This window comes from Sturnira hondurensis, unplaced genomic scaffold (assembly GCF_014824575.4).
Source record: "Sturnira hondurensis isolate 20B ecotype Veracruz unplaced genomic scaffold, ASM1482457v3 Scaffold0004136, whole genome shotgun sequence".
NCBI classification, from domain to species: Eukaryota; Metazoa; Chordata; class Mammalia; order Chiroptera; family Phyllostomidae; genus Sturnira; species Sturnira hondurensis.
Genome location: NW_028076767.1, coordinates 34,116,949 through 34,129,268, shown reverse-complemented (window position 1 = coordinate 34,129,268; position 12,320 = coordinate 34,116,949). Strand labels below are relative to the sequence as shown.

General features: G+C 35.1%; 1 protein-coding gene across 5 annotated transcripts in view; it reads right to left on the bottom strand.

The window, feature by feature from the left end:
• NCKAP1 (NCK associated protein 1) overlaps positions 1 to 12,320 on the bottom strand; it is a 102,610-nt gene that overhangs the window by 60,564 nt on the left and 29,726 nt on the right. For 3 of the 5 annotated variants that reach the window (XM_037044330.1, XM_037044332.1, XM_037044334.1), the window contains 4 exons: positions 2,441 to 2,533; positions 2,188 to 2,244; positions 769 to 911; positions 595 to 685 (listed from right to left, as the gene is read on the bottom strand). In XM_037044330.1, coding sequence (XP_036900225.1) covers positions 595 to 685; positions 769 to 911; positions 2,188 to 2,244; positions 2,441 to 2,533 — 384 coding nt within the window. The remainder of the gene's footprint in view (positions 1 to 594; positions 686 to 768; positions 912 to 2,187; positions 2,245 to 2,440; positions 2,534 to 12,320) is intronic. The other 2 variants (XM_037044331.1, XM_037044333.1) reach the window with 1 other exon arrangement.

Here is a 12,320-nt window from a genome sequence, read left to right as displayed (position 1 = left end):
AATAACTTGTCCAACACTGCAGTTAGCAACTGGCAGAACAGAGATTAGCACTCAGGCAGTCTGGTGTAGCAGGAGTCATTCTCAAAATAGTAAACTTCACTTCCTTTATACCCTGTATTAAATCTAAAAACTATAATGGATCAATATATTACTGAGATTCTATACACTATTCAAACTCTAACTAATTAGTGGACTGGTTCACAATTAGATAAAACTATGCATAGTTATTATTCATACATTTTTTTTCCTAAAAGTTTGACACACTAACTTTCCACGCTTAACCTCTATCACATGACTATTAAAGCACACCTGAAAACCCGCTCTTACTGCCCTGACCAGTTCAGGTCAGTCGGTTAGGCATTATCCCACGAAGCAAAAGGTTACCAGTTCAATTCCTGGTCAGGGCACATGCCTAGGTTGTGGATTCACTCCCTGGTCGGGCATGTATGAGAGGCAACCAACCAATCAATGTTTTTCTCTCACATCCATGTTTATCTCCCTCTCCTTCTCTTTTTCTCTCTTTAAAAATTTTTTTCTAAATCTTTTAAAAATTTATTTTAAATCTTTATTTAAAAAATAAAAAGCAGCTTTTACCTTACTATGGGGTACAAATTCTTCCATCATCTTCTTTAAAGGGTTTTCATAATCCACAATCATCTGACCAAGGCGTGGATATTCTCGGTCACTTAAAATAGACATATCAAATTTCACTGAGCAGTAAGCCATCAAATTGAGAATTTCATAAAGATTTTTATAAGGCAGGTCTACCTTGCTCCATGGGTCATTTCATGAGCATAGTTATACAATCCAATGATTGCCTTCCTTTCTTCAATTCGAGAGAGCAGTATCATTAGTGTTGTATAAGTTATGATCAAATCTAAGTAGTTCTTTGTTAAATCAAAGTTTACAGTCTGAAAAAAAACATCAAGTTTAACTCCTTCCTATTTTACCAACTTTTAAACACATACATGCATACACACACCAATCTTCAGGGAAGCTACTACAAGCTAACAACTTTCTATAGTTAGTTATTTTATCCCCATTTCTGAAATTCTAATTCCTTTCACCAACAACATGTCTAAAATTTGGAAATTACAAATAGAGTTTTGGGCTTGTGACACAATTTTATGGATGAAAAAGAGTTTATTATTGCCCTATTCAAATTAACAGTAGTTTAAAAGAATAATCAAAACAAGAGTAAGAAACACTGGAGCCCCGGCTGGTGTAGCTAGGTGGACTCAGTGCGGGCCTGCAAACCAAAGGGTTGCCAGTCTGATCCCCAGCCAGGGCAAGTGCCTGGGTTGCAGGCCAGGTTCCCAGTAGGGGGTGTGCCAGAGGCAACCATGCATTGATGTTTCTTTCCCTCCCTCTCTCCCTCCCCTCCCCTCTCTCTAAAAATAAATAAATAAAATCTTTGAGAAAATACACAAAATTTTTTTTAAAAAACATTAGAGCCAGTTTCACTAAGCAAGAAAAGGAGTATTAAGTAAATGAAAAGTTTAAACAGACAGAAAACTGTACTTGAAAAATAATTAAATAAAAAATTTGAAAAAAAAAGAAAAAAACAAAAAAGGAAAGTTTAGCCATCAAGTCAACGGAGACGTTTTTCACTTTGACTTCTCCTATTTATGAAGTGTCTCACTGAGAAAGATTCTATCAAGAAGGCCTTTTACAGAGAAAATCATTACGTACTTAAACTTTGCTTAACTGGTTCTACTAAAATACTAAAATGAACAAATACTTCTCAGTAAGTACAAGACTCACATGCAGTGATTCAAATTAACATGGTAAAGCCCTGGCTGGTGTAGCTCAGTGGACTGAGCGCGGGCCTGCAAACCACACAATTGCGGTTCGATTCCCAGTCAGGGCACATGCCTGGGTTGCAGGCCAGTTCCCAGCAGGGGACTCATAAGGGGCAACCATACATTGGTATTTCTCTCCTTCTCTCCTTCTCTCCTTCCCTTCCCCTCTAAAGATAAATAAATAAATCTTTTAAAAAAATTAACATGGTAAAAAAATACATTTTAATTCCTTATCTTACAAACACAGTACAAAAGAAGCCAAGTAACCAATGCTAAAACTTTATATATGAGTTGTATACATTTTCTCTAAAGAAAAGGATTTGGTCCCCTTACTACACTAGAAATAAAGAACAGAAATGAAAATTCTTCTGAAAATAACACTTACAATATCAAAGAAGACTTGGCAAACATCAATAGTATTGAGCAATTCACAAACATGGTCCTGAAAATAAAAGTTTATATTAATCTTTTACCTATATAAATAATGTGAAATTCAGAAACACACAAATAACATATATTTGAAAATTCAGTTCTAGAAGAATTTTAATTTACTATCTACAAATGACAAAGCAATTTGCAAATTAACAAATATTAAATCAACCTCTGAAATGTTAAATTTTATGTATTAAAAAACATACCTTAAATTCCATAACATCTACAAATGTGAAGTAATATAATGCCAGATTTTTCAGAATCTCTGATTTTTCTTTCTGTAGCTGTGCAAGCTGTTGCTGTAAAAACAAAATTAGAATGCACTGTTCACCAAGAACAAAAATATTTAATTTTACTACAAACTATTTTCTTCTATGATTGCTATGTGAAAACACACGCTTTTAGAACAATATTTCTAGATGATTAAAGCTTTTTTAAAAAACAAAAATACTTGAGACACCAACTGCTAATAGTGATCAGCAACTGACAGTGTGAGGCTAAAAAACGAATCAAAGCAGATTAGTACCAAACTGCACTACTATTAAGGAAAATTGTAAAATGTTAGGAAAAACAATTATCAAATGAACTTTGAAAAAATTAAAAACCACTCATGAGCATGATCACATTACTAGAAGTGGAAGAAAAGAAGGTGAAAAATATTATAACTTACACTACAAAAAACAATGTTTTAGAAATTTGTAACTTACCAAAAAGAACATCCAGGCAAAGCCACGTTACGCATGCAAAATAAAATGTAGATACAAACATAAAATACAGTAAAGGTTCCCTGACCAGATCCACAAAACACAATAATACATTAAACAAAAGCAAAAACCACAACAACAAAAAAAGAAATGAGAAAGAAGCAAAACTAGAGTTAAGACACTGGTAAACATATGAAAGAGGAAAATGTGAATACAAAAGACAAATATTATTTCAATTAGTTGTATGATCAAATTTAGAAGTCCTAACTATTCTTTTTAAGACAACCATTACCAGTAATATGATGTATGAAAGAATCCAGTCATATTTACTGCCCTCTATCATGAGACTACCGGAAGTCCAATAAAACAGAACCTTGACACTGAGTGCGGTGTACAGAAGAACAACTTCCACATCATTTAGGCACTTGTTAGAAAAGTGGACTCTCAGGCCCACCTCAAACCTACTGAATCAGAATCTGCCTTTTAACAAGATACTGAGGTGATCTGAACGCACATTAAAGGTCTAAGAATCACTAGTCTACTTGAATGAGAAAAAATGAGAAAGTGGTTCAAACTTGCTATGAGAAAGCCCTCACAGTTTTGAGGTCCTCTTACTGTTCTTTGTATACTTACTTACACCAGGGGTTGAGGTAAGAGGTGCCTCTATACATAACTACATTAAACTATTATATAAGCAAGAGTATTTAAAGCAGTGAACATAACATCAGGAGAAGAGTCAAAAAAAAACCCCCCAAAAACCCACTATAAAAAGACTATATAAAACAAACCCAGCAATCTGGTAGATTCGACTACTACAGGGTAAATTACCCTAAATATTAAAGTCCCCAAAGCAATTTTAAAAATTAATTATGTCTGGAAAACATACATAAATGAAATATTTCATTGCACAAATACCAAGCAAATGAAGGTATATACTTATAGTGCCATGTGACTGTTTTTAGCTTTACCTATGAGTAGCTGCTGACTTTATTTTGAACAATATATGGTTCAAAACAATTCTATGTTTTTATGAACATTTTTAATTATTACCATCACATCAAAGATATTTATTTTAAAATGATTCTATTCCATATGATTACACTACCTTTACCTTGTTCAACAACATCAAATATTTATGATTGATGTCTTACTCCCTTTTCCTCCTTTTCAGTACTTTAAATTTGTGTTTTGAAAATATTTAACAGGTGAAAGTAGACTCATAATAACAGGATAAGAGGCACAACTATAATTTGGTCTCTGTTGAGCTTCATTATTAATAGTGCCTCCTTTCAATTTTTAATTTGGACAAAAATAACACATTCACCATCATACTTATTACAGGCCTTAATGATCTTTTAAACATTCATTTCACATATTCAGAACTTGATGCCCACAGAACTTAAAAGAATCTTCCCCAAGTTTTATAACTACTTAATTACAGGGCCAGGATTAGAAATGTCATCTTCTTACTCCTAAAAAAATATTTTTTCTACCATTCCACATGCCTAGCACCTCCCTTGTTAATAAAATCTCATTACAGTCTAAATTTCTCCTTCAACTTCATTCCCCCAAAACCATACGTAAATAGTCTCTACAGTAGCTAATAATTTACTGAACTAACAGATGTCTAAATTCAAAATAATCAGACAAGTTTTCAAAGCTCTACATAATTTGGCTCTAATCTATCTTTCCAATCTAATTTCCCCTACATGCATTTACACACAATATACAGTAGTCAAAACAATTCACTATGTTCTATACATATTTCCTGTTTTCTTAATGTTTCCTCAAATGAGGTGTCCTAATTCCACCACTTACCTATTGTATATCCAAATCCCATTACTCCTAAACCACTTAATTTAAATGTTAACTGCATTTTCAGGAAACAACCCTGACTGAACCTCTTCCCTGTTCAATATTATTTGTATCTCCCTCTTCAAAATGTGTACCATTTCTAATAGTATCACCTTCTACTTTATAGCACTGCTATCTAACATGTAAGACAGTGTACCAAATTTAATTTTTTAATCTACACAACCTCTATGGCACAGCTCTGCACGGAAAGAAGTTCCCAATACAAACATCAATCAGATGAGGGATCAGGACAGTTCAGAAGACTCTTACCCGTTAGTGTCAGATGACATGTTTTGGTAGGTGATGCTAGAAAGCACCTACCCACACCTACCTCCTTTTATGCTACCACAGCTAAAAGACTTAACCTCTCAGAACCTAATTTCCTCATCATCAAAATGGGAACTGATGCATACAGTTATCGCAGATAATGTACATGGGACCTCTAACAGAGCCTGGCAACCAGGAGCTGCTTGTTAAATAGTAGGTGAATAACAAATAAGGCCCACAGACCACTTCTTCAAAATAAGCAAGAATAAAGGTATTTTAATTAATCCCAAACCACTAATATTTGCTGAATATGCACTCTTTGCCAGGTATTATTCTAAAGACTGTGGAAGTATCTCACATGATCCTCTCAACATCTCTATGAGACTATTACAATTATGTTCCCTATCTAATGAAAATAAACTTAATAAAGCTCTGCATGAAAGAATTTAACTATGACAACAAGCAGTGTCTTCAATTCTCTTAGGCCTCAACTGCAAAATAATAATAATAATAATAAATTAAAAAGCTACATTTTAGTTATTAAAATGGAGTAAAAACTACCAAAAAGTACTGAATTTTAGGTTCAGCATCCATAACAAGGTTTTCCTAATTCATCATCTCATTGTCTGATAGTAAATAAAAATCAGGACCCTGGCTGGCATGGCTCAGTGGACTGAGTGCTAGACTGAGAAGCAAAGCATCACCAGTTCGACTCCCAGTCAGGACACACGCCTGGGTTGTAGGCCAGGTCTCCAGTGGGGGAAGTGCAAGGTGCAACCACACACTGATGTTTCTTTCCCTCTCTTTCTCTTTCTCTTCCCCTCTAAAAATAAATAAACAAAATCTTTAAAAAAATAAAAATCAGGAAATGGCGTAAGAACGTAGAGCAGTAATAAATTGATGTTACAGAACAGTACATTAGAAAAGCACAATTTCAAGAGGAACTGATTTTATTCTCTTTAATAGCATATCATGAATACAGAGATTAAGTATATTAACTATATATATATATATATATATATATATATATATATGTGTGTGTGTGTGTGTGTGTGTGTGTGTGTGTGTGTGCAATGCTTTAATTAAAATTTCTAACTATTGCCCTGGCTGGTATGGCTCAGTGCACTGAACACTGGCCTGAAAAACAAAAGGTCACTGGTGTGATTCCCGGTCAGGGTACATGCCTGGTTGCATGCCATGTCTCCAGCTGGCAGTGTGTGAGAGGCAACCGATCGATGTTTCCTCCTCTTTTTCCCTACCTTCCTATCTCTCTAAAATTAAGGACAATTTTTTTAAGTAGAATTTCTAACTATGGATCATTATTCTTAACATTCAAGTAAAATGTGTAAAAACTTAGTCAGGATAACTGCAAAATAAGGTCATATCTTTGTACATAAAAATCTTGGAAATGAATCTTTGTTCAATTAAAAAAAATAAAGTAATGAACAAAATATAAACAAGGGCATGGACATACGGAACAGACTGGCAGCTGTCAGACAGGAGGGGTGAGAGGGGAACTCACTGAAAGAGGGTGAAGGGATTAGCCGAAGAACATATATGTGTAACTCATAGATATGATGATGGCCAGAGGGAAGGGGGTCTGGGGAATGGGTCAAGACAGGCAAAGAACAAAGGGAGGGCTGAGTGAGGACATCTGTATTAGTGTCAACAATAAAAATAAAAGGGGGAAAAACATTTTCCATACCAAAATACATACCTAGAAAATAAGTACTAGTTTTCATTCTTTCAAAGTATTGGCAAATTACAATAAGAAATTAATGCCTACAAAAGCCAATTTACTGATTTTCAACAGGCAAAAATGTAGCTTTAGTTTTTTATTCATACATTTAGATTATCTTCTTTCATTATCAACACTGCTTATGCATAATAAATTATTTTCTCCATCTAAGTTATGCTAGTTGTTTGCTCCTTTTAATAAAGAACTGAGTACAAGAGTTTGGTTTCAGGGAAAATTTTGTTCTATTTCTTAGTATGATATTCTAAACCAGACTTTTTAAAATAAAAGACCTTTTTTAAAGAGCTGTACAGCCACCCCCGCAGTCATCAACTCTCATTTGGACTACTCCAGTATCCTCCTACTTAGCTGCTATACTTCTGCTCTTGCCTCTCCACTCTTCTCCACACAGCAGCAGGAGAGTGGCATTTTAAAGCAATATACTAACTATCCTCAAAAAATGATACCAGTGATGGTTATGTAAGATGTTAAAAACCAGGTGAAGAAAAAAACATGGCAACTCTATACTGTTTTTGCAAATCTTCTTGGCCTAATATTATTTCAGTGGTTCTTTAGGTTCAGCATCCATAACAAGGTTTTCTTAGTTCATCATCTCATTGTGACAGGAAAATTCCAATGGTTTCCCATCACACTCAGAATAAAACACAAAGTCCTTACCAGGATAAAATCTCAAAAGGACTCCTGCCTATCTCTAAGACCTAGTCTCCTCTAAGACCCAGCGTCACTCAATACTGGTCTGCAGTGTTCATCAAATTTGCCAAGTGTGCACCCACCCCGGAGCCTTTGCACTCGTATTCTTTCTCATGTCTGAGATGCCGTTCTCTCCTTCCGCACATACCTCACTCCCGCACCTCACTTCTCTTCAGAAAAGTCATTGTTGAACACTCTTATCTAAAATAATCTCCACACCCTCATTAGTCTAACTCCTTAACCTGCCTTCTATTTCTTCCTACCACTTCTCTCCAAATGAAAGTGAGTATTCCTTTTAGACATTTGTCTAACATCCCAACTTGAATTTAAAGTCCATGGGAGCAAGGTTTGTATTACTTCCTGCTATATCTCCAGCATCTAGAATATTGGTACACAGCAATGCACTATAAATAAGTAAATAAATAATCAATCCTTAAGTTTCTCAACATAAAACTCATACAGGCAATTATTAAACTGCACTGATTATAAATGAATTCAACAAAGATATCAAATCATGTCTCAAATGAATTCATGCATCCTAACACAAGCAGTGATTTAATCCCTTGAATAAATCCTGAAAACAGGACAAAATATTTTATTATGACCTTTCAGTATAGAAAAGCATGAAAGAAAGAAATGAGGTACTACAGAGGATGACATATTGATATCAATTATAAGCAAATTTCCAAGGATTGCCTGAAAATCTAAATTAACAGAAAGATTACTCATTTTTAAAAAGGTGCACAGGACACTGTAGAACTTTTCTTTTATCACATACAAATTGATTCTACTGGCAGTCAGTATTTTAGAAATGCATTTTTTTGAGCAAAGGATAATACATTTTAGAAAAAGTTATCCTAACACTTACCTAGAAAATAATCATTACTTTAAAATTTGTTACTTCACAGATACAGAGAACAGAGAGACTGACAGCTGTCAGAGAGGAAGGGTTTGGGTGCTGGGTGGGAAGGGTTAAGAGATTAAGCAAAGAAAAAAAAAGAAAGACTCCTGGACCAAACAAAAAGTATGGTGATTACCAGAGAGGTGGGGGTGAGGAGAGAAAGAAGAGGGTAAAGGGGGAGTAAATGGTGATGGAAAAAGACTTGACTTTGAGGGTGAGCAAACAATACAATATACAGATGATCTATTATAGAACTGCATTCCTCAAACCTATATAATTTTATTAATCAATGTCGCCACAATAAATTCCATTTAAAAATAAATAAATAAAAAGATCTGTTGCTAAATTTAATCTGCATAACTAATTTTCAAGGTACATTTTTCATTGTGGTAAAATATACATTAACATGAGGTCTACCATTTTAACCACTTCTAAGTGTGCCTAATTCACACTTAAAAATGCATTCAAATTGTTGTGCAACCATCACCCTCATCTATCTCCAGAACTTTTTTCATCTTCCCAATCAAGGTATATTTTTATCCTCATTTTCCAGGCACAGAAACAGACTAGATGAGGGTATGATGCCAATCAGGGGAAACCAGATTTCAAAATTCAAAACATCCCTTCCATACACTTCAACATTCAAGTTGCCATACACTGACACAAAAGAATTAGGAACAAGCAAAGCTAAAGCTCTTCTGTTTTCAGGAAACAGTTGTATTTAACCCTAACTTCATCAGTTTCACAGACTGAAGCTTTTAAGAACTTCTCTAATTCAACCTCTTCGTTTTATATATTAAAGTGCTCTTTTTCAAGTTTACATTGTTGGTCACCTGTTTAGTGAAGGAAAGTAAAGAACAGAAGAGTTTTATATTTTAAAAAACAGAAGGGCAAAAAAAAGTGGAGACCATATCTATGTCCTTTTTTGATAAGACTTTACTGATCCTCCTATCAAAAACTGAATATATTTCCACCCTTACAATCTCGGCTGGCATATGACCTGCTTTAAGCAACAGAAAGCAGCAGAAGAGACACAACTTCGGAGGCCTTAAGGCTTCAGCTTTTGCTCTTTCTGGAACACTGCTCTAAAGTGCCATGAGTGAAGAGACATGAGACAGCGTATGACAAAGAAAGAGAGGCTCAGCATCCTGTTAACCCAGCTGGGCCCATCCCCAGCCAACCCACCAACTAAATGCAGCTGTTACCTAAGGCTAGTAAGGCCAGCAGAGGAACTGCCCAGTTAACCCACAGATGACAATGAATAAGTTGTTTTAAGCCCCCAGAGTTTTGGGGTAGTCTATTATGCAGCAGTAGGTAACTGCAATAAAGATTAATCTAAAATTCAGTGATACAAATTAAAACAACCTCTATTTTACCACCTGAGCTCATTAACTTACATTAGGAAAAATTTGGAAGTTTAAGATTTCCAGTCACAAGATAGTCAAATTAGCACAAACTAATGAAACTAATTTTACCATTAGTACTAGAAAATCACGAATTATATGTCCTAGTGTGGTGTGGTTGGTGAGGTGTAACACATCTTTGTATAAAAGACATCACATTGTGTTAATGACAACACAACTATCTTAATATAATGGCACCATTTTCATTATAAATGAAAATACTAGTACTTTTACACTAGATTTTAATAATTAAAAGAAAAAAATCTAGCCCTAGCCAGGTTGCTCAGTTACTTTGGAGCAGCATCGAGTACACAAAAAGGTCACAGGTTTGATTCCCTGTCAAGGCACAAGCCACAGTTGGTGGTTCGATCCCCCGAAGCAGTTCATATAGGAGGCAATTGATCCATGTTTCTCTCTCTCTCTCTCTTCAAATCAATAAACATATCCTCAGGTGAGAATTTTTTTAAAGCTTTCTAATATGTGATTACCCTGCTTTCATAACCTGAGTACACAGAAATAATCAGGCTTTTCTTACTGATTAGATGTCATCACTGTAATCAATAATTACAATGTTATTTATGTCAAGATAAACTCTAGTGCTGTTGATATGTGCAATGTAATCTGCCAACATTAAAAAGTCCTTGCCAACTGACTTTTTAATTTTTAAGTTTCTACTACTCTATTATCACTTGTTCTTGAGAGTATCTTTTAATGTACAGTGTGTTAGAAAACACACTTTTTATAATTTTGCCTTAGTAAACTCAACAAGCTTGAGCATAGCTGAGAATCAAAAACCTTATTTCTGAATAAACTGTTTTTTTCTAAAATGCCATTTCTGGTTACTCAATACCATTTGTTTTGACAGTTTTATGGATACAGTTTGCATACCATAAAAATCACCCATCATAAATGAACAATTAAATATTTTTTATAAATTTTTTAAAGATTTTATTTATTTATCTTAGAGGGGAAGGGAAGGAGAGAGAGAGAGAGAAACATCAATGTATGGTTGCCTCCCATGTGTCCCCTGATGGGAATCAGGAACTGGCCCGCAACCCAGGCATGCACCCCGACCGGGAATCGAACCGGGATTGTGTGGTTCGCAGGCCCGCGCTCAATCCACTGAGCCACACCAGCCAGGGCATTTTTTATAAATTTATAGAACTGTACAACCGCCAACCAAATCTAGTTTTAGAACATTTCCATTATCCCAAAAAGTTCCTGTGTGCCTATTTACAGTTAATCCCACTCTTACCCCCATCCCCAAGCAACTACTGATCTGTTTTCCATCTCGGTAAGTTTCCTTTTGATAGACATGTCCCATAAAATGGAATCATATGACGTAGTTTTTTGCACCTTGCTTTTTTCACTTAGCCTAATATTTCTGGAGTTCATCAATGATGTAGTAGGTTCAGTAGTTTGTTCCTTTGAACTGCTGAATAGTATTTTTGTTATATGAACAGACTACATTTTATGTACCTATTCATCAGTTGATGGGCATTTAAATTGCTTCCAGTTTTAGGCTATTATGCATAATGAAAGCTGCTATAAACATACTTTTATGCAGATATGTACTTTCATTTTACCTGGGAAATTCCTAGCTCTTAGGTATTATTCAAAGGTGTAAATAATATGAAAAGTAACCTCTAGGTAAACATTGGAAGAGAAGCTGTGGGTAAAACTCTGAATAAAACTCTGACCTGCCCCTAAAGAAGCATATAGTCTAGTGACCATTGCATAAGTAGATATACAGTAAACTCACCTTTTTAAAAATAAATGTCCAGTTTTAGAAGCTGGTAACACCACAACTAACTTCTATATTCAAGGTTCAAAGATGGTGAAAAATGACAACGATTAATTCCCACATGCCTGTCAAGACAAAGACCTTCACCAACTGGTAATAACATGAAAGATGTTTAAAAAGCACACCCACACAATAGTATAGGAGAGATAGAAACAAAGATCAGAGCTTCTAAGGGTAGTGAGGACAATGAGTGACACAGGAAGTTAAAGGAGGGCCTAGAACTGAAAGGGCACCCAGGGACTATTTTTGTTACATGATTACATGTTGACAGAATGGTGGCTCATGTTAAGTCTCCCCGCTGTCATGTCTTTAAACAGGAATAATGTTTATACTTAAACTGTCTTGGCTTCTTACTGGCCTTTTTGAATATATGTGACTTCAAACTTAGGGAAATTTGAAGACAAGGTAAAGTGGCATCGGCATGAAATTAATTTCCACTGACTACCTTTATACCTTCTTAATAAGGATATTAAGAACTCATCAATTCTTTGAACTCAGAGGACCTCCTATCCATTCAGACTACCATCTTTTTACTGTCACTCACCCTCTCATGTCTTACCTCCATCTCTATTCATTTGAAGATTAAATGGCCCATTATTCTATCACTCCCTTTGTGCCTCTCTCCATCCTAATTGTCTGACAAAATCCACAACAGGAGAAAGTATACACCTATGCTGAGTCAAAATCAACCTGAATTCATGAGCATT